The 23,583-nt window shown below is 41.0% G+C and overlaps 1 protein-coding gene across 1 annotated transcript in view; it reads right to left on the bottom strand.

Annotated features, from left to right (window-relative positions):
* LOC5563793 (protein MON2 homolog) overlaps nucleotides 1-23,583 on the bottom strand; it is a 73,547-nt gene that overhangs the window by 3,871 nt on the left and 46,093 nt on the right. Inside the window, exons 2-4 of the mRNA XM_021846334.1 lie at nucleotides 7,953-10,712; nucleotides 7,466-7,891; nucleotides 6,700-7,400 (exon numbers count right to left, since the gene is read on the bottom strand). Of these exons, the coding sequence (XP_021702026.1) occupies nucleotides 6,700-7,400; nucleotides 7,466-7,891; nucleotides 7,953-10,712 (3,887 nt within the window). The remainder of the gene's footprint in view (nucleotides 1-6,699; nucleotides 7,401-7,465; nucleotides 7,892-7,952; nucleotides 10,713-23,583) is intronic.

Raw genomic sequence — 23,583 nt, 5'->3', positions numbered from 1 at the left:
AGAAGTTGATGATTCTGTTATTTATACTGGCTACTTACAAGAATTCACTATTGATGTAATATATGGATATTGAAAGTTCCAACGCGCGATTATAATACTTCAGTTTTCGTGCTGTTGTATTGGTGTAAGTAGTGGGGAACCAATCAGTTTGGTGATTATAACGGTAACAAATAGCAAGACGAAAGGAAAGTTGATAGTCTATCATCATTATGATTTCAGTCCTAATTTCATGATCCGTTTAATAAATTCCGCGTATGATTCGGCAATTTTAACAATTTATACATGTGTATTCGAAGAAAACAGACTACGAGCATTTATTACCTGTTGCAAGGTTCCTAAGTGATCAGATATTTATCATTTTCTACAGCCTAATTTAATAATACCTACATTGGGTTGTAACAAAAATTTGATCTTGGGATGTTGATTTGCCTCCTAATCATAGTTTCGACAATAGTCACATGCTTACTATCCCTTATGGCAGTGTTGTTGATTCTATTGTCTATCGCTCATCAGTTTCGCGCCACCCGGCAGGGACTTGGTCCTATGTACCCAATACTCTGCTGTGTCTTAACTTCACGCAATACATTCTGTAGATGTGTGATACAGTTTGCGGAATATTATGATTTATCACTTCGTTCAGATGGAAAATTCTGTTATGGTACCATATTCACATATCAGATAACTCCCACCTGGAACGATGTAATACATCGGAGACATGTAGATTCAGATGTATGTATACGATCTATGCCTAGTTCGGCTCTGATCGACAGGCAATCAGTGTATTCAGTTTTTCAACTAGCTTGAAGCGATGAACGTTTCAAGACAAGCTCTCCACTATATCTGCTAGCAATCACCGGTCGTCGATAGACATTTCGGTTCTTTTCTGCTAAAGATAGATCCGATTGTATGCCAAAGACTATGGCTCATGCTTTTCAATACAGCTGGAAAAACAAGAACTACACCCAGCACCAAATAGTACGTAACTATGAGGCGGACCGGAAGGTTTGATGAGCAATCCCCACCTAGAATCAGACCAAATATTTTACTAAGAATATTTCTGAAAGTGTTAATTCTTTGTGCCAGTCTGACAGGTATTACTCATGGTAATACTGCTCGTATTATTGTAGAATTCATCACAATTTAATTCAGATGTTTCTGTTTTCTTTAGATAATATTCTGAATATTTTTTTGAATAATGCATTCAAGATGCCTTCAAACATTCAATCTGGGATTTTACAGAGAACCCATAGGAAATTCCTCCGAAAATAATTTAAGAAATTTCTCAGGAGAGTCGCAAATCATACAAGAATTCATCCTGTTATTATTCTATCGATTTCCCTTGGATTTTCTCCTAGATTTAGGATGAGTTTATCATCTTCAAGAATTGAACCAGTAATTTCTACAGCGTTGACTCCAGGGATACCTCTAAAGATTTTAAAGATTCCCATAAAATTGGCAATTAGTATTTCTTTAACACGTATCTGCCCAGCAAATGGATAAAACATCAACATGTTGACATTCCGTCAAATTTTGATGGATTGCTTCTGTATAAACTCCAATTGAATCCTATAGATGTCAAGTTTTTCCAGTAAATTCTTAAGGATTCCTCAGAAATTAGTCCCGAGATTCCAACTAATAATTATTCCAATAGGAAGTCTAGGAAGTCTTTGAAAAATTACCCAACAAAGTCCTTGACGAATTTATTCATAAACTTCATAGTCTTAGTTTTGTCTCTGATAAATATTCTGTAGAAATTCTTGAAGAACTGCTGCAAGGATCTTAAAAAGACCGCCTGGTCTCATGGAAAAGTGTTCGAGAATTATTAGATATATTGCTAAGATAATCATTGTAGAAATAGTAACTTGAATCACTGGATAATATTCTGTAGCATCTACTGGAAAAAAAAATCTTAAAAAACATAGCACGGAATCCCTGAAGAAATATGTGAGACTGATTGTTGTAGTGCCTGCTGATGTGAAACCATACACAAACTTTTGATTTCACTCGAGAAATGTTTGGAAGCATTGCAGAAGTAATCCCTGGATAAAATGCAGAGGAAATACGTAGAGAAGTTTCCGAAGGCGTTTCCTAAGGAATTCCTAGTCGAATTTTTTAAGGAATTCAAGGAAGAGTTGTTATTACAAATTCTTGGTTGTCGGCTATCTCAGTCTTAATCTGCGAGCGTTTTAATTTATTTTGCCCGTCATTTTGAATCAAACGTTTGCAATTGTAATTAAAACTTTGACAAAGTAACCAATATTACCTGTCCCAAAATTATTACAGATAAGCAAAATCATGAATACTCAACAGCTAAATCAATAAGCAGTGTTGTTCAGACTCATTTCCCCGAAAATAACATTTTCCGAACTACGAAGTCACGAACCACTACAACCATGCTCTATCCTCCTAAGATAGAAAAGCAGATGGTTATGCTTGAGTACTGCACACAAAATCGATCGATATTGATCCCAGAGAGCCACAATTCAAGTTTCGGTGAAATGAAATGAGTGAGTGAGTGAGTGCGAATCATTTCACCGAAACTTGAATTGCGGCCCACCGAGATCGAAACTGTCGGATCCCATGTGTAACACTCAAGCCCAACCACCTCCCCCTCCATCTCAGGAATACAACGCACAGTTATAACAGTTCATGGCTTCACAATTCGAATTTCGGGGAAATGAGTCTGGTCAACACTGTCAATAAGGACAAAAACGATTGACCATTTTTCCCTTGAAAAAGGCCACAACAAATGGCCGAAATGTCGGGAAAAATAAATTAAAACGTTCGCAGATTAAGACTGAGATAGCCGACAACCAAGAATTTACGTTTCAACTTCCAGTGGCAACCCCCTAATAAAGTTGTTATTACATTTCCTGAAATAAGCTCTGGAGGAATTTGGAAAGCATCCTAGAGATTTCACCATGACTTTTTATTAATTTATTCCAAAAATTCTGTTGAAAATTTCTCATGAAAAATCCTTTAGGAGTTAATCCAGTGGTTCTTATATCGATTTCATTGGGATTTCGTTTTAGAATTTTATTTAGAATATCTTCAAGACTTCAAGCAGTAATTTAGCCAACGATTCTGTCACTGATTTCACAGGATTTTCTCCAAAATTATCGTTCAGTTTTTTTTTTTAAATCTTAAGTCCCACCCCTGTACTAGCGACATGTAGTTATAGTTTTGCTATGCAAAAGTGTTTCGAGCAACGCGCGATCTGAGACCTAATATATATTCTCAGAGAATAATTATCTAAGCGCTCAGTGCGATTCATGCTGCGCAACACTTTGTTCCACGCTACACTTTGCTGATGTGACGATGAAAACCAACGCGTGCACTCTCATCGGAGAACGCGCTACCTTGTATCGTACACGCAATTCTGTATTTGCGGTAGAAAGCTTTTTGAACTGCCAGTGTATAAATAACCAAAGCGTCAACTCTGGCCGGTGCACACTCTTGTTTCATCACCAATTCGATCAGTGCGAGCGTGCAGATGAAAGAGCCAAGAAAGAAATCAATCTTACGAGAGAGAGCTTGCTCTCTTGAAGCCTTCGCGCGCGCTTTCAGCATCACCACCACGCTTGAGGTGTGGAAAGCCGGCGCGATTTTTCAGACGACTAATGGTAGGAAGTTTTGACGTTAACTACGTCTTACGGCGACCGTCACGAAATTATGTAAGATTTTGAACACTAATAACTCAGTCATTTATCGATAGATTTTCAATATTTTCCGACCTATCGGTCGGAAATATATACAACAATGGAACAATGAAATTTTCGAATGGAGAAAACTATTGATTATCGACAATAAACTATTGAAAATCGGGAAAATGTTGTAACCGTTTGTTACAAATTGTTAGTCCTTTTTTAATTCGTGCTATTTTTTATTTGTATACTGTCACGTTTCTAGTGTTCAGTGGTGTTGGATTACTACAGGGTTAGTAGATAAAGGGTTAGTAAATGTTATCAATGTTAGTAGATGGTCAAAATTTATAAAATATGATTGTTAGTAAATTAGTAGAATTGTTGAATTTGAATTATAAAAATGAAAAAGTTGAATGCAAGCTGTTGGTACAAGTACAAACATAAACGATAAGTGGGCCAGCAGGCGCATTACACGCAACAGGTGTCAAAGGATACAAACTCTAGTGGAATTCAATGGTATAGTACTAAATTCGGTTTTATAATTTACTTCAAATTGCACAATTGTAATAATTTTTGCAATTGTAATAATGGATCAGAAATTTACTTTCATAATAAATAAAACTAATAATTATCAATAATTAGGTATTGAATATTAAGTAAATGTCAATCCTTCCAACAAATCATTCATTCCTCACGCATCAGCATTTTCTGAGATTTTTAAGGAATTCTCAGCCCAACATACCATTTCCCAGACCAACATTCCCATTTCCCAGACTGGTCGATCAGAAAGAGAAGAACACGAAAGGGAGGAGCATCATTTGTCATTCTAAGGTTATAAAACATGCTTTCTTCGTCGGATTCGGTTTCATTCCATTTCCGCTTTCGAGCTGGTAAGAGCTCCGAACCTGCTCAGCGAGGAGTACCTCGCTGCCAGAAGCCTGCTGAGCTGTAGATTTTCAAGTTGCCAATCCAGCGTCTGGTTTGTGAAATCGAACAAGATTTCTAGATTGGCTCGCGCTTCCAGAATTGGCCCTGCAGGAATCAGTGCGCTAACGCAAGATTTGTACGAGATGACTGAAGAAAATCTGCCATAGCCGCCTGTAGAAGCGCTCATCGTCATCGAAACCGCAAACCTCATCGGGCCAGGAGGATTTCAGCCTGTGCGCCGTCAAAATGTGTCTGTGTTACTCGAATCTAACAATTCAATCGGCCCTCTTCAGGGCCAACAAATGTGTACTAAAGAGTTAATTGTGTAATATATCCTAATACCACATACTTTCTATAATCACTTAATTCTTCTCGTAACATCATACAATATATGATATGTTATGAATAATTGCCAATAGGGGCCTTCCTTAGCCGAGTGGTTAGAGTCCGCGGCTACAAAGCAAAGCCATGCTGAAGGTGTCTGCGGGTTCGATTCCCGGTCGGTCCAGGATCTTTTTGTAATGGAAATTTCCTTGACTTCCCTGGGCATATAGTATCATCGTACCTGCCAAACGATACACGAATGCGAAAATGGCAACTTTGGCAAAGAAAGCTCTCAGTTAATAACTGTGGAAGTGCTCATAAGAACACTAAGCTGAGTAGCCGGCTCTGTCCCAGTGGGGACGTTAATGCCAAGAAGAAGAGAAGAAGAACCCCTATAAGAATCCATGAAAGAACTACTAGGGTAACTATTGGAGAAATTGGTTTAAGAATTTGTGGAAAACTTTCTGCAGGAAACCTGGAATGTTATCTAGGAAAATCCCTTGAAAAATTTGTAGAAAATCTTTATAGGAATTTCTTGTGAGGTCTCTAAAAGTATTTCGAAAGAAATCTCTGGATAAATCACTAGAACAATTCCTGAAACTTTTCCTTCGGAAACATGAGAAATTGTTTCTGGAGAATAAGAGTCTAGAATTTTGCGCTTGAATTTACTGTAAAGAGGAAAAGGAAAATAGTGACTTAAGATACCATTTTTGTTAAAAAGAGACTTTTGAGACCTCTGAAGAAATTTGTGGAGGAATGATTAAAGAAATAACTGGAATAGTTGTTTTCGTTAAGGTATGAAGCCTTAAATGACTTTCTGAAGAATTCATTGAAATTTTACCTAAGAAATTACTCGAAAAATGTTTGGAAGAAGTGCAAAAATAATCCCTGGATAAAATGCTGGGCAAATACCTAGACAAATTTCTGAAGGCACTCCGTAAGATATTGCTTGTTGAATTTATTAAGCAGCTCCTGGAAGATTTGTTAATAGATTTTCTGGAATAATTTGACCATTTTTTGTGAGAAATCATGAATTTCTTCTAAAAGGAATCCATAAGAGGGGGTCTGGGTCATTTGGTCATATTATATAAAATAGGTATTTTTGAATATCACGGAAATATCCATAAATTTCTTCAAAAGCTCGCGAATGAACCTTTATGAAGTGAAGGAGCGGTCCATTTGGCATACTGGATATTTGGCATAATGGCCATTTGGCATAACAATCAATTGACATTATGTTTTTGGCATAACTAGAATTGTTTCCTTTTTTTCATAAGATGCCTGTTCTTGATGAAAAAATGTTACGCCAAATGATCGTTATGCCAAATGGCCCAGACCTTCTTTATGGATTTACTTGGAAGAACTCCTGTAGTAATTTTTGGAACATCTCCAGAGATTGGACATTCCAGGATAGTTATCCACATAGAAATAGATGGAACAATAACTGAAACAACCGGCGTAGTAACTCCTGGATAAATTTTGGTAGGGTCTTCTGCCAAAAACACCCAATAGAGAATTTTTTAAAACTCTGGAGCAAACCTTTATGGACTTTATCGTAAAAATACTAGTAGGATTTTTGGATCTCTTAGAATAATAAGTCGATTAATCGGTGGAAGAAGAATAAGTGGAGAAATTTCTTGAGGATATCCTGGAAGGTAGTAGCGTTGGAATGCTTGAAGTTTTGCTGGATGTACTCCAGAAGAGATCTTTGGAAAAAAAAATCACCCAAAGAATGCCCGAAACTACAAAACTGACCAAATCTCTAATAAGAAACTAGCTACCAGCCCTCAAAACTTGAACTTACCTCGTCTCGACTCGATCAAACGATGGCGGAACGCAGGCAAACTTGCTGAAACACAGCAACTGTTTAAAGATCGCTGAGATCATGTGTTTGAGGCCGTTGTCGCCACCATCCTTCCCTCCGATAGCTTCCTTCTGGAGCAGCTCCATGCAATCCAGAACTCCATCGTGCAGCGGAGTCAGCTGCGAGTCGGAAATGGTTGACATGATGTACGGCGTCGAATCACTGTGCACCGGAACGGCCACTGCATTCATCAGTACCGTGCAGAGCTGCGTAAGGTCTTTATTGCTGAAGCGGGTTCGGATGTGCTGGAACAAAGCCGGGAAGATCTGCACCAACGCGGTGAGGAACGCCTGGCTTGGGATGTAGATTTCGTCGCCGTTTTTGTCGTGACCATCCACGCTGGCCAAAGATGGTGGTTTAGTGCTTTCCGCTCCGATGTTCAGCCAAACCCTCCAGGCAACGTTCCAGATGTCGATGTCTTCCGCGGCGGACTTCTCCGTTGGGGCTTTGGCGATGTTATCGGCGTCGGCCGGACAAGATGTCGGTCTGTTGTACAGTATCTCCTGGAATGATTTAAGGGCTGCCAGCGAGACTTCGTTGCTCTTACTGAGGGCCGAATTTTCGATAAACTCCAGCAATAGGGCCCATGCCCGAGGGAAGTCTCCCAGCATCTGCAGGAGAGCTCGCTTGGCGTTGAACACCTAAAGAAAAAGAAGAATGATAAGTAAAGAAGTTTGGAGAGCATCAACGCCACACATCAGCCTACCCTGGAAACTCCGGACAGCGTCAAGACCTGCGTTTCAGCCCACTGCTTCTGAGCCGTGTTCCGCGAATGGTGGATCAGAATGTTCCCACTGGTGTCGACCTTCTCGCTGCTGGCACAGCTGGACAGGGCCCGGACCTTGTCCAGCAGTGGGAACAGCACCTGCCAGAGGACCGCCTGCCAGGTGGGCGGATTCAGCAGATTTCCGTGGGCGGAAATCGTCGAGAACAGAGTCTGCCCAGCCGACTTGCGAACCGCTGGCCGCGGATCGACGCACAGATCACCAAGCCGGGCGTACAGGCACATCCACAGCCGATCGAAGTGGGGCATGTTCAGCGTGCCGGGGAAGTCCGGCAGGACCGACGTATCGTCGCACACCGTTTGCGATAGTTTTTCCTGGTTTTGGTTGAAGTAGTCCGAGATGTTCCACTGAAATTAGGTTAGAAATTATTGAGAGCTCATCTTCCCACCGATAAATCAATTTCCTCACCATCAACCCAACGGCGGTCAGCGAGATGTTCAGTTCCTGCGTTTGCGAACCAAACTTGGCCGCCGTATTCACACAAAGCGGCAGACAACGCCAGGGCATAACCGGGAGGAAATCCGTGACGACCAGCTGAAGACACTGGAACGCGATTCGGATCAGAGCTTCCCCATGGTGATCGTTGACCGCTCCGATAATTCCCAGCACCAGGGGCCATCCATGGGACAAGGTTTCTCCGGCTCCGTTCAGAACCTGCAGGACACACTCCAGCTGTCGTTGGCGGACGTCACCGTGGGGAACCGAGGACAGTTCCGAGAGCGGTCCAAGCAGAAGTGTCTGTAGCTTCAGGTTCTCCTTCAGCGGCTTCTCGTATTTGTATTGTAAGGCTGCCTTGACAAGATAGGTGATCGCTTCAACGCCCCATTCTCGCATCCGAATGTGAGGATGTTGGCAAATTTCCAGCAGGTGATTCGTCAGTGGGCGCCACAAAACCTCAATCCGACTCAGATTCACCAACCCGGTCTCTAGAAGCTTCGCCACCGCGAATAGGGATGGCTCCCGGTTGTTGTACGCCAACTCCATGGCTTCGTGGGACAACTTGCAGAGGGCGTCGATCAGATGATGCAACGCCACATCATCCAGATATTGACTGGACTCAAACAACTGACTCAGCATCTGGGACAGGACCGGGAGGTCCGTCATGACTTGCGTTATAGAGTTTGCGTCCGTTGGAGGTTTCTGTACCGCCTGTAGACTTCCTCCGGTGGAAGGTTTCAACCCCAGGATCCAGGCCAAATGTTGCAACGTGGTTAATACGATATGCCACGAACTTCCCAGAATTCCCCCGTGGCAATGCGCCAAATGAAGCACGGATCTCATGCACTGAAGGTTCTTGATCGTCAACAGGACTGGGCCCTGATGAGCACCCACTGGAAGGGAGGAAGTTGGAAGTGGCGTTCCAACGGCGACCACCGGATGACGCTGCTGTTGCTGTTGATCTGCGTCTCCGTACGAGCCGAGGAACATCGTCCCCATATCCTGGCTGCCTCCTCGCGAGTGCGATTTGAACTGACTGCCCTGGTAGTTGACGTTCAGCACCGATAAGGCATAGTGCGGCGGAAGTGACGCTCGGCACAGAGCTGTGATGAAGGCATCCCGAGGTGTGTGCAACTCCAGAAGACCACACAGGGCGGCGTAGTTTTGAATCGCTTTCAGGATGTTCTCGGTGGTGGACTCATCGGTTGCGGCATCGATCAAGGGTCCCAGCGCCGACAGGAGACCCAGCCAACTGGAGTAGATCAGTTGGATGTGCAGAGCTTTTTCGTCCTCCGTGACGCGATTCTTGTAAGGCGTGGGATTTTCTTCGCCTATTTGGGAAGGTCCTTGGATGGAAAGTGAGATCGATCGCACGATGTCTAGAAGGCAAGCATAGGCCACTGATATACCGTATCCATCCGGTATGGGAGGGGGTTCCATTTTGTCGAGCATTTCCAAGAACGTAGATTTAGACTGACCGGTAGGGAAGGTGACAACTAACGGAAGGAACACTCCACGGAACAAGAAACCTGCTTGAGGTGATATTCCCGGGCCCACGGGAAGGCCTCCGATCATGGCTGCTGGTTGACCCTGAGCTCCACCAACGGCGCTATTCAGCAACTGACTGTTCACGAACAGGCTTTGTACATACGTTCCAAGAGAATTGATTATGTCCTGGAAAATATTGGTGGCGTGATCTTTGAGATCGTAACACCGACAGAATGAGATCAGCAGATCTGGTTGGATCGTCATCTTGTGTAGTACTTCGAGGGCCAGCGATCTCTGCCAAGATGGCTTATCCGGATCGAGAAATTTGACGATCAACGACAGAAATATTTCACATTCCGTCACCAGCAAACTGTGGTACTTCTGAATCAAGATAGACACGACCCTCAGCAGTCTCATACTGATAGGGAAGTAAGGTTTATCGTGTGGTGCCGTGGCTTGTGCATTCTGCGGCGCCATTGTCCTGTATTTGATATTAGGCGAAAACAATTTAATGACTAGGGCACAGACACGTTCCTTGAGCAGGAACGAAAATTCCGGATTCTTGTAGAATACGGACGTATACTGAGTTAATACCGATTCCAACAACTCCAACCCGAATGTGCGTGTCATTTCGGTCATTCCGAGCAACCAATAAGGTTGATCTGCATTGACCAGCTGTACTAAATCTTGGAACAACAAGAAAGCATCCGCTGCACACGGTCTCAAACCCTTCGGAGCAACCCCAGTAGCCAATTTAAGCTCTTCCAAGTTAACCTCCCTCTTGTCGTCCTGATTGGCTTCCGCTTCCGCTTCCTCAGCCACCACTCGTTCAAACACGAGCGAAACCAGTTGCCTCACCGTTGCCCCGGCCGTGTTAATCGTTGTCGAATCTTTCGTAAAATGCAACCGAAAACACAGCACCAACGTTTTGGCCAGTGTTTCCCCGTGTACCACGGTGTTGGTCGTCAACAGCAGCGTAACGCTCTGCAGCACTTTCACTTCCTCGGTGCCGTTCTCCATCAGCATCCACAACGTGTCGGTGATGTACCGGGCTCCCTTCTGGTCCACCACCTGCTGGGTGATCAACCGCTGCATCATCCCGAGGCAGAATTTGATGATTTTGAGGTCTTTCGATTCGCATCCCTGCACCAGCGGGTACAGAATCTGGTTCACCACGTAGTAGACCGGCGTCTGGGGATTGGCTGCGGCCGTTTTCAGCTTCAGTATTGCCTCCTCGCATGACTGGGTGTGGGGAAGAGAAGAAAAGACAGAGGAAATTGGGTCAGTATAAGCGTGTGGTATAGCGTTTGCCCTATGCGAACAAACAGATTGGTAGTAAATTAGCATAGATGGTCACGGTAAAATTGGTATGCGATTTACTGAGGTCAGTGGCGGTGCTGGAGAGGGTCGAAGAAAATGTTTTACAAGAACTTTTCTTCAAGAAATCAAGAATTAAATGAACGGAAAGATCTTTCATTGTTTTCTTGATATTTTGGTATCTGGTTTATCACAATTAGAAATCTAATGCCTGTTCATAAATATTTCTTGCAACCCTTAGGCTGAAGAAAATAAAAGATTCAGTAAGGTGACTAAAGTTAAGGCCTAAACGCAATGATAGCGGGGATCCTACAGCAACAACTGAAGAAATCGGTAGAAGAATTACTGGAAGAATCTTTGATGGAAATTCTTGGAAATCCCATGGCGAATATGCGGGGTAATCAATGTGGAAATTACTGGAATCATCAGCGTTGGACTGCTGAAGGATTTCAAGATGAAATCCCTTAAGAAATCACTGTAGGAATTCCATAACGAATTACTGGATAAATATTTGGAGGAATTTTAAGTGGAATATTTTAGCTGGAAGAAAATTTAGAGAAGTTTTTGGAGTGATGCGAAGAGGAGTCTCTGAATGTATACCTGAACAAATTTGTGGAGTATCCCTGAAACTTGTCCTCGAGGAATCTGTGGAGGAATACCTGAAAAAGCTATACAATAGTTGTGTAGGAACCTCTGCAGCCTCAAGAATTTACGCTAGGACTCACTGCGAGAAAATGAAGACTGCTTAAATAGTACTTTAGAGACCTTCCATTGAAAAAAGACATTTTAGAGACTTGCATGGAAACGTGACCACTATTTACTTGATATACGATTGCTAAATCCACTGCCGTTTTCAAAAATATCACGGTACGTCTACTTTTTGAGATGTTGACAGTTAGAAATGCAGAATTTAACGACTTCAGTCAACTTGCATGCAAGTTTGCTAGCTAGTATGGCGATTTATTTGCTAAGTTTGCCACAGAATTCAAATTTCATGTGTTAAACATTATTTATCAACAATGTACATCATATTTTTGATGCTCAATAGTTATTTTTGATGGTTTACAAAAGTATTGTTTTTTTTTGCCATGTAAGAGAAACGAAGAATTTTGCACGGAGACTGCAAGCATGTTTGAAAAGTCGATTGAGGCCAATTAACTTTCACGTTACCGAGCTTATGCCTTCAAATCAGTGCTGGGAATGGTAATAGTAGTAGGCTTGAATTTTCGCGAAAATCACGTGGCTCTCCCAGTACAGTAGTTCAAAAACGTGAATCTCATCAAGTAGCCTATGTTGGGCGCACGAATTTTCTAAATCATGAGTGTCATTGAAGGCTCTAAATGCGGGAAATAGAACATTTTTCTACAGTAGTTTTGGGTTGCCCTTAGCAACGGGTGATTTGCTATTTTCAAGGCATTTTGCCTACAGCAGCGATGGACGTGAGTTTCACATGCTCTGCTGACTGTGATTGGCTTTGCTTGGCTACTGTAGAGTGAATTTCAGATTTTTTCCCAACCCTGCTTCAAATAGCTGCCATTTCGTCAATTTATATTCGATTTTTTTTTAACCACCTTTAGTTGACTTTGAAAAGGTACTAGTTATTTGTCATAAATGGACACTGCTGAATTCGAAACCATACCAGAGATATTCTGGGTTGTACTGGCGACACAAGGGTACCAAATTTGTCCATTTATGACAAATAACTAGTACCTTTTTAAAGTCAACTGAAGGTGATTTTAAAAAATCGAATGGAAGTTGACGAAATGCCAGATATTTGAAAATGCCATGTTGGAGCTCGGTAACGTAAAGGTTAATCATGCAATTCAAACAAAATTATATCTTAACGTTCAACGCCCCGTCAATTTTTTTGTTCAAATCTAAAAATTATTCGTTGAAAATGTGTTCACTGTGTTTCGGTTGGAGTATAGAATACAGTGAATACATTTTCCTGTAAATTTTCTTGATTTTGAACAAAAAAACTGCTTTTGAATATTCGGAAATCAATGACGGATCCTGCCGCTTTAGTTGATAAAATCACTAAAAGTTTGATAAATCATACTTTGAATTTCATTTAAACCTCAATAAAATCCGTGTTCTGTACAACAATGTACTACAAAAATTGTGACGTGCTGGAATATTTCTGAACGACATCGGATTCAGCGACCCCAAATCTACTAGAGACACATAATTTGATCCTTGAGACAAGCAAAAACGTCGCTGTGTAAGAGACTTGCTACCAGCCCTGGGATTTCTTGATAAATAACAGCAGCAAACGAGAGCCTTCAAGAGAGAGCGATGATGTAGGTGTTTTGTTTTACTGACATGATGTAACGGGACTAGGGGCGGCAAAAACCCCGGATGTAATACTACCTCCGCTTAAGCGCCAGGCAAGTTTTATCTTGCCGCGAAGGAGCGAGTTGTCTCAAACAAAGAATCCCGACCCGGCTGCGAGACCTCAGGGCGAGTCCTTAATCGCGACCGTTGACCCACGACCGAAACATCCGTACACGACCTCCAACGAATAAAAACAAACTATCAAGAAACGATTTCAACACTTGAGGGTGGGTAGGTTTCCTTTGTAGGTTTTCCTACCCAGAGCCTATTCTACTCGTCCCGAAAACCGAAATCTGAAAATACCAGTTCTCTTTTATCTAAAAGTGCAAAAACTAAAATCTTGCCAAGGCTTGAAAATTCATTAGGTACCTATTTATTCAATTCACTTTTTGCTCATGGCTTTATAATCTTCATCTTAAAATGTAGGGGGTTAGTATTTACAATTTTAGGTAGCGCTTACTTGATCCTTTCCCATTGTCCTTATTCCTTATCCTTCCTTTCCTGATCCAACGAATCCTGTTCCTTTACACTCCGAATCCTTTCTCCGTTCCAATCTCCTCGATTCGAATTCCTTTTTGGTCGGGTAGCGTACACGTGCGTTCGTTTCAAATTCTCACGGCCCTCTAGCGGCCGCTAGCGAAGACAGTGCGTTACGTTCTGAGCGTCACAATCATGCTCGCTCTGTGACGTTCTCGGAAGCGTGGTGAATTTGAGGTTGTTGTTGTTGGCCGAAATAATTATGATGGTGGTCCTGGCTACGGCGATCTGTCACTCGCTACATCGACACGAGGCTGATTATGCTGCACTGGCACTATGCTCATCGGCCCAACGTACACCACGTCGATGAATACCGTCGACGGTGGAGGCTTTGGACTATTCGCCCCGTCCTAAGGGTGGACCTTCACTTGAAGGAAAGTTCTTCAAGCGAGGCAGTATTTGGAGTTAGATTCTAACATTGTTTCTCGTTGTATTACAAGAGTTACCTGATTGCACACACGCACGAAATTACCAGAACTAATCTAAACTTTTGTTCAGAGCACGTTTTCAAAAAAACTGTTCAATGGGAATTAATATTTATTTTAACAAACTTGGCAAATTTCTACTTCTACTAAATCTTACTTTTCAACTGCGTACACACCTTTCACTCTTAACTAGATTGTATAAAATCACTGATTGACTTTTAATTTTATATTTAACTTTTTGCAAAGAGCGTCTTAACTGTTCGACGGTTTAGATTAAAGAGGATGGCAATTTCAGAAATTTTGGGCTATTACCCTGTACCGGCGGTTCCCGAGTTCGTAAATGTTCGTCGTTTTTCGTGTACTTCCTTTAAGAACGCAAGTTTTCAGTTTTGATAAGGACTCTACTGTTGCATCGCAACTTGTGGAATCAGAGACTTGGTACGCGAAAAGTGGCTACACGGAAATAATATTGCATTTCGCACTGTTTTGGTGTTTGTAATTAAAGATTACATTAAAATACTGTAACCTCGTTACACTTCCCCCTACCAACTAAAATAAATGAATGAAGGGACTGAATTTATTTTTTTTGTGGTTCAAAAAATAACTAGTCATCTGTAGACGATAAAATTGCTCTGGTATTTTTTTTAAACTACTTGGAAAAACTTTTGTGTTGCTGCATATATACGTTTACTTATATTTAATTCATGGTATTTTTCAATTATTATTCTGAATATTTACAATTAACTCTAATATCTAATGCGTATCTAAGAACTAAACCCTATTTTTTTAAGTTCGCCAATTATATTGTGCCGTTCATATGGGATACCTAGGTGAAAAACTCCATTTGCGTAGCTCACAACGCATCTCCCTATCCTTACTTGAATCGCCGAGAAACTTCTCAGCCACTTCTAAACCAACATTAAATCATGATTTTGAACTATCCGGAAACATCCGAACAAACATCAACCAAACTACTTAATTTGTTGCAGGAACTATCAGAGCTCCCAAAATAACATCAACCTACGGTATCCCTATTGCAACAGCCTCTACTGTAAACTGATTGATCGACATGTCAAACAAATCGACGAAAAGCTTTGACATATCGTACTGTCAAAATCTCTGTGGTGAATGTGAAAAAGAAAGACAATCAAAACAAAGTGAAGCAAGAAAAAACATGGAATCGGTTCAGGATTGTGAGAATTATCAAAAAAAAAAAAACTGCTGAAACTACGCGAAAAACTAAACAAACTATTGTAAATTGTGATGGAAAACACGGAATGGACTATGGATGCTGATACATGGAACTCTAACAGGAAATTTACATTGGTGGATCTATGGAAACATGGTAATCATCTACGCACTAAATGTCGCTCACTGCGCATCGGACGAAAACATTACGCCCCCGCACTGAACAACTATAAAACATATTATGTACAACAGAACAATGCGAAAATAAGTGATAATTCATTGATTAAGTTGAGAAATAGCTTAAAAACAGACTATATACAATGTTTACGCTTAGTGCCTGTGGTAAACGTTCACAGTGTTTATTATCGTTTGTTTTTGTACATAGCTGTAAAATTGTGAACTTAAGACTTGTTCGAAGTGTTTTTGTGTTGTGAAACTTTGTCCAAGGATATGTAAGAGAAGAATCTAGGTTTGAACGTCAGTCTGGTCATCGTCTGGCCCTACAGACTCGCACCGACTTCCAGCGTACTCTCCCCTCTCAGCTCACCTCGGTGAACTCCGGGCTTGGGTGGTTAAGCTGACTGATCGTTCTAGGGCAACCGATTTTTCTCTTGCATATTCTATTACATAGCTTTTTATCAATCCACTAGAACTAAATGCTTCTTCTTCTTTTAGGTCAGAAGCAGTCCTAGGGTGATGCCATCGAGACGCGAAGAGGGGATTGCTTGTAGGATGAAAACTGTTATTGAAGCCAATCCCTCCCGCTGAACTCGGAGTTGCCAAACCGTGAGTTTGTGTTTTTTTGGACTAATCTCATTGTAACTGTGCTTTAGTGTGCATCAGACATAGCTGTAAATTTGGTTCAATTGATTATTTCTTCTGTAGATGCGTAGCGTGATATACGCCCAAACGATTTCCGTTGAGATCTTCTAGGTCGTAACACGCTGTCCCTATTTTTGCTACTACTTTAGCCAACGAAAATGGATCAGCAAGCTTAGCAGAGAATTGCTTGCTCTTATTTGATTGATGAAAGTTCTTTTTCAAGACAGTCTCCCCTACATCGAACGTTGGGAGTGCCTTATTTGAGCGAAGGTTGTAGTATTTAGCATACCGTTCATATGCTTTCTTCAAATTTGATTTAACAGTATCGAAAATTTCACGCAGATTATCGTTCATATGCAATGGTTCATAGACAACATCCATTCCATTATCCCTTATATACTTATATTCAGTTCCTGAGCTGATGTAGTTACGCCCGTAGTTAATAAAATAGGGTGTAAAATGTGTCGATTCATGGACAGCTGTCCTAATGGCTAGGGCTACCTTGTGTATATCTCTGTCCCATTCTTTATGGTCCTCCTTTAAATACGAACGGATGGCCGCTCCTATCACCCGGTTAACCCTTTCTGTGGGGTTGTTTTCAGGGTGGTAGTTAGCATTTCTCCAATGAGACACATGATATTTGTTCAAAAACTTTTCAAATTCTTTGGCTTTGAATTGCACCCCATTGTCAGAGATCAGAATTTCTGGTACTCCGAAAAGGAGGAATACCATATTTTCGAGAAATGTGATCAAAGGTGTTGTTTTTGCATCCCGTAGGGGTTGAATGATTACAAATTTTGAGAAGAGGTCCGTAACTACTAAAAGGGCCGAATTGCCTGCTTTGGACCTAGGGAACGGTCCGACAAAGTCGACTGATATTGTTTGCCATGGCATCGATGCCAATTTCTGTTTGCCCATCAATGGCTTTGGGTTAGCATTGGGATATTTGACCTTTTTACAAGTTTCACATCCCTGGCAGTACTTTCGGACATCATTCTCCATTGATGGCCAATAGAATTGCTCCTGCAATTTTTTGTATGTCTTATTACGCCCAAAATGCATGGAATCGTGAGTTTCCTGAATGATTTTAAATCGTTGTTGCATTGGTGGGACAAATTTCCATTGAAACCTAGGGTCAATCATTTTGGATGGAATCAGCTTGTACACTTTGTCTTTATTCACCCTGAAATCTTTAAATTTCTGATTATTTGACAATATTTTTCGTTTCAGTTCCTCGTATTCGGGGTCACTTACGCTAACCGCATCGACTGCTCTAGACAGCGCGTCAGCAGTGATGTTTAAGGAGCCCTTTCGATACAACAGTTCGAAATCGTACTGTTGCAATTTCAGTGCCCATCTGATCAGTTTTGCTGAGCCTCCTTCGGCACTGATTTGGCGAAGCCAGATCAGACTTTGAGCGTCTGTCACTACAGTAAAACGAGACCCTTCTACATAGTGTCTGAACTTCTGTATGGCCAATATTACTCCCAGGCACTCTTTTTCAGTCGGGGCATATTTCCGCTGAGTTGCAGAGAGCTTTTTGGAGAAGAATGCTATGGGCTTTCTAATTCCGTCTTGGTTTTGAGTCAGAACGGCTCCAACCGCAACGTTTGAAGCATCCGACTCAATAGTGAAGGGCAGGTTAAAATCTGGGTTGGCTAATACGTTTGGGGATATCAACTCCGATTTTATTCGTAAAAAAGCTTCGTCTGCATCTTTGGTCCATACAATTTTCCCTTTCGACTTCTTTAACAAGTCTGTTATGGGTGCAGTTAGGTCACTGAAATGATCTATAAACTGTTTATAAAAACTGACCATACCCACGAACCTTCTTACGTCTTTAGGAGTTTTGGGGATCGGGTACTCTAAAATTGGTTGAACTTTTGTACTGTCTATTGCTAGCCCCTTATCTGACAAAGTGTAGCCTAAATAACTGATTTCTTTTTGGCAAAATTTAGATTTGCTTAAGCTTATTGTGAGGTTTGCTCGTCGTAGCCGCTCTGCTACAATGCGCAGAAGGCGAAAATGTTCTTCTAAGCTATTAGACGTGATAATAATATCATCAAGGTACACATAGACATGCGGTTCCAAGTCGAACCCAAGAACTTTGTTCATCAGTTTCGTTTGAGTAATTGGCGCACCTTTCAGCCCAAATGGCATTACTTTAAAACGAAACAACTGCTTTCCAGCTCTGAAGGAAGTGTAATCCCTGCTGGATTCCTCCAGGGGTATTTGCCAATAGGCTTTCGATAGGTCGATTACCGTGAAGTATTTCGACCTCTCAATGCGCCCAAGGATCCCAAGCATATCTGGAAACGGATATGCTTCATTTTTTGTTATTTCATTAATTCTGCGGCAATCCAAGCAGATTCGCCATTCACCAGACGATTTCTTGACTGGCAGTAACGGATTACACCATCCTGCGGTTGACTCTTCTATGATGTCTAGTTCCAACATTCTTGCTATTTCTTTATCCACTTCATTCTGAATATGGGGTGAGCATCTGTACTGTGGGGGCTTTTTAGGTTGGGCACCGTCGACCAATTCAATTTTGTGGGAACACAGATGGGTTCTTCCTAGTTTTCCATTATTAGTAGTTCTAAATAGTTCAATTATTTCATTGAGTTCTTCTCGCTCTTGTATTGTTAGAGTATGCTCTGTAATAATATTTGTTATGTTTCTATTTTCAGAGTCTTCTATAAACGGAAGTTCTAAGGAAATATCTTCGGTTGAATCCTCTTCTACCACTGAAGGCCCGTTTGGTTCAACCGTAAAAAGAATCAACTCATCTGGATCGCCAAAAAACGATTCAATCATGTTCAGTCCGTGATCGCCAACAGTACTGATTGGTTGGATTCCATTATGATCTACCACTACTGGAGCAATTCCAAATGAATTCCAGAAATCGATCCCCAGTATAAGGGGTTTTGAAACTTCTGGAATCAAGAGTGTCGGAATGACATTAGTCTTTCCTTGAAATGTGAATGGGATCTGTATCACTCCTACACAGTTTAGGGGAGTCTCATCTGCAGTTTTAACTATCAAGTTGATCGGTTGAACTTTGAACTTGTGTTTCTCTACTATTTCTCTGGAACTCAAAATGCTTACACTAGCCCCAGAGTCTAGTAACGCCATAATTGGTGTCCCGAGAATTTCGACTTTAACATATGGGCACCGATTAGGTTTTGTATTAATTTGGAACGCTGTGGCATATTTTGAATATGATTGATCATTTTCAGTTCTTTGAGAACCTCTATCTGGGGAGTTTTCCGTGACTTCAGATGGATCACTCCCTACGATCGATCTGGATTTTCGTTTTCCTGAGCTTGTGATGGGAATCGATGGTTATTGGGACAATTTGCGGTCACAAAATTCATTTGTCCACACAAATGACAGAAAATCTTTTTCTGTTTGTCACAATTGCGCCAAAAATGGCCATATTGCCTACAGTTCCAACACAAGACATTATTTTGGTCGTCCTTCGGTATTTTTGGAATAGCACCAGCGTATTCCCTTGTCTTTTCGTCTACTTTCTTACGCCGCAGGGCTTGCCCTATTGCGTTTAATTCACCCTCTTCCTGTTCATATTGGGAATCTGAATCTTGTTCCGTTTCCTCAATGTTATTAATTTGATGCGGTCTATTTTTAGGATAGCTATTGTAGCTCCTGTACATAGACTTGTCTAATGCATGGCAGACGGCGACAAGATCGTCTATTTTTTCAATCCTATAGATTGTTAGGAAGGGTTTATAACTATCCTTCATGTTCTCAGTAAGGATATCCAGCTTTCTCTCTTCAGACATTGGTTTAGTTAATTGTTGAGCCAGCCTTTCAATAGCTGAAATAAAGGCATTGAACGTTTCATGTGGGAGTTGCCTCCGGTCAAGAATTTGCCGTTCAATAACCTTATCTTTATTCGGCTGTTCAAAGCGCAACCTTAGCTGGTGCTTGAAACCGACCCAGTTCGTAAATTTATTGCAGAATGTGAAGTACCACTCCTCCGCTTCCGATCCTTCCTTAAAAAAGAAGTTAGCTTGACTTAACAAATCAGTTTCTGAAACTCTGTTATTTGTGGCCAACACTTCAACTCTGTTGAGAAATTGAGTGACCGTTGGTCCTCGCGAGTCACCACTAAAATTGATTCTCCATTTGCTGATCGGAACTTGCCAACGATTGCGAGATTCAACACTAGGTCTGTTAAGCTGTATGGGATTAATATCTCCTGCGAGCGAAACATGTGATGCTACTGAATTAGGATAATACTCATTTCTCATCTGCCGCACTTGTTCTCTAGGAGGTTGTGCTGGCGCAGGTGGTTGAAGCGGTGGTGCTGCCATTTGGGGTGGTGGAGGTGTAGGCGGAGGTGGGGGTGGAGGTAAATTAGGTGTCGAAGACCTTTGATTATCTAACATTGGCGATATTTTTTCCATAAGTGACGCCATTTGTTCGGATAAAGCCTGTTGTATATATTGATTGATCTCTTGCTTCAAAGTATCTATTTGATTCCGTGGCAGAACGTTGATCAGATCTTGTTCCTTTCTACCAGGTAATAGAGGCTCATGAGTACGTACTCTTTGATGCTGAGATGCGTCTCGAAAATCGTTAAACAACAGATCTAATTGTTCTTCGAACCCGTCACTTTCCGCAAAATCATTTCCTCCTACTGCTTCATCCAATAAATTGTTTTCAATTCGCAATTCATCCAAGAAAGGAGCATCTGAACTTCGGTTCTGAGTCTGTACTGTATTAACAATAGCTTGTCCCATAACTGAAGGGCTTGTTAAGTTCAAGTTTCCAACCTGTTCATTTTTCTGAACGTTAAGTTCCGCTACATTAGAAAAATTCAAATGAGTGTTTAGCGGCAAACTCATTCTACGATCTACTAAACTGCCATATCGATCGAGTAAATTCTCAATTTCGTAGACTAGTTCATTTTTCAACCGAACTTGCTCTCTTGTGATCGCATTTGCTCGAATGATTCTAAGTCTACAATGTCTAAGTCGGGAAATAAGTTTTTGCTCGGGATAAAACTGCATTACATGTTTGATGTCTTGAACCTTTGCTTTTACCGTATCATATTCTTGCGTGATTGATTTTTTTACTCTGAAAATTTTCTGTTTCCGAATTTCTTCTAACTGGGCTTGTCTCAACTTTTGGCGTTTTTCCTGGACGGATCCATCAATTGCTAAGCATCTCAATTTTAATTCATAATCAATTTCATCTTGTAATAAATCATTAGGATTAATATAATAATCCATTTTTTCAAAATTCTGAACTTCCATGATTTTAACAAGTTTTTCTTTATATTTTCAGGTCACCTTCGCAATCACAAAATGGAGAATAAATAAAAAAAAATATTGAAAAATAGAAAAAGAAATAATTATATGTTAATCGAACTATATTATTATAAAAATTCAATTCAGTTAAAATAAAAATTCAAATTCTGTATAATGCAGCAAAACAAATTCAATTTAAAGCCAATTCTAATATTAATCCGAAATATATCTTCAATGAACGTAACTAACTCAATCCCAATTCTTAAATATCTACAAATTCACTTAAACTTCAAAACTAATCCTACTCAATTTAACTAAATACTGTACAAATTCAAAAAACCGTTAGTTGGGCGCCAAATGTAACGGGACTAGGGGCGGCAAAAAACCCCGGATGTAATACTACCTCCGCTTAAGCGCCAGGCAAGTTTTATCTTGCCGCGAAGGAGCGAGTTGTCTCAAACAAAGAATCCCGACCCGGCTGCGAGACCTCAGGGCGAGTCCTTAATCGCGACCGTTGACCCACGACCGAAACATCCGTACACGACCTCCAACGAATAAAAACAAACTATCAAGAAACGATTTCAACACTTGAGGGTGGGTAGGTTTCCTTTGTAGGTTTTCCTACCCAGAGCCTATTCTACTCGTCCCGAAAACCGAAATCTGAAAATACCAGTTCTCTTTTATCTAAAAGTGCAAAAACTAAAATCTTGCCAAGGCTTGAAAATTCATTAGGTACCTATTTATTCAATTCACTTTTTGCTCATGGCTTTATAATCTTCATCTTAAAATGTAGGGGGTTAGTATTTACAATTTTAGGTAGCGCTTACTTGATCCTTTCCCATTGTCCTTATTCCTTATCCTTCCTTTCCTGATCCAACGAATCCTGTTCCTTTACACTCCGAATCCTTTCTCCGTTCCAATCTCCTCGATTCGAATTCCTTTTTGGTCGGGTAGCGTACACGTGCGTTCGTTTCAAATTCTCACGGCCCTCTAGCGGCCGCTAGCGAAGACAGTGCGTTACGTTCTGAGCGTCACAATCATGCTCGCTCTGTGACGTTCTCGGAAGCGTGGTGAATTTGAGGTTGTTGTTGTTGGCCGAAATAATTATGATGGTGGTCCTGGCTACGGCGATCTGTCACTCGCTACATCGACACGAGGCTGATTATGCTGCACTGGCACTATGCTCATCGGCCCAACGTACACCACGTCGATGAATACCGTCGACGGTGGAGGCTTTGGACTATTCGCCCCGTCCTAAGGGTGGACCTTCACTTGAAGGAAAGTTCTTCAAGCGAGGCAGTATTTGGAGTTAGATTCTAACATTGTTTCTCGTTGTATTACAAGAGTTACCTGATTGCACACACGCACGAAATTACCAGAACTAATCTAAACTTTTGTTCAGAGCACGTTTTCAAAAAAACTGTTCAATGGGAATTAATATTTATTTTAACAAACTTGGCAAATTTCTACTTCTACTAAATCTTACTTTTCAACTGCGTACACACCTTTCACTCTTAACTAGATTGTATAAAATCACTGATTGACTTTTAATTTTATATTTAACTTTTTGCAAAGAGCGTCTTAACTGTTCGACGGTTTAGATTAAAGAGGATGGCAATTTCAGAAATTTTGGGCTATTACCCTGTACCGGCGGTTCCCGAGTTCGTAAATGTTCGTCGTTTTTCGTGTACTTCCTTTAAGAACGCAAGTTTTCAGTTTTGATAAGGACTCTACTGTTGCATCGCAACTTGTGGAATCAGAGACTTGGTACGCGAAAAGTGGCTACACGGAAATAATATTGCATTTCGCACTGTTTTGGTTTTTGTAATTAAAGATTACATTAAAATACTGTAACCTCGTTACAATGATAAACAAGCTTCGAGCATATAATAGGAATAGTGTCCTCCAGGTTTGGAGCTTGTGTAGTTGGTTTTTATCAATCACTGTTATCCCCGCGATCTAATCAAAGCTGTAGCAGAAGATGATAAGCAAACTCTCATGATGTGCTGCAGATCATGATAGTTACAGAGAGAGATACTATCAATTTTCCTAGAATTCAACCCCTGATAACTATAAACGTGTTGATAAAACGCTAGCAAAAAAACGGGCTCTATTTCAATACAGTCAGTAATGACATAATGTAGAATTTTTTGAAAAGTTCCTGAAAAAATTCTTGGATAAATTCCTGAACAAAACAAAACAGTAGAAATCCCC

The sequence above is a fragment of the Aedes aegypti genome, chromosome 2 (genome assembly GCF_002204515.2).
Source record: "Aedes aegypti strain LVP_AGWG chromosome 2, AaegL5.0 Primary Assembly, whole genome shotgun sequence".
Classification (NCBI taxonomy): Eukaryota; Metazoa; Arthropoda; class Insecta; order Diptera; family Culicidae; genus Aedes; species Aedes aegypti.
This window is presented reverse-complemented; position numbering and strand designations above follow the sequence as displayed.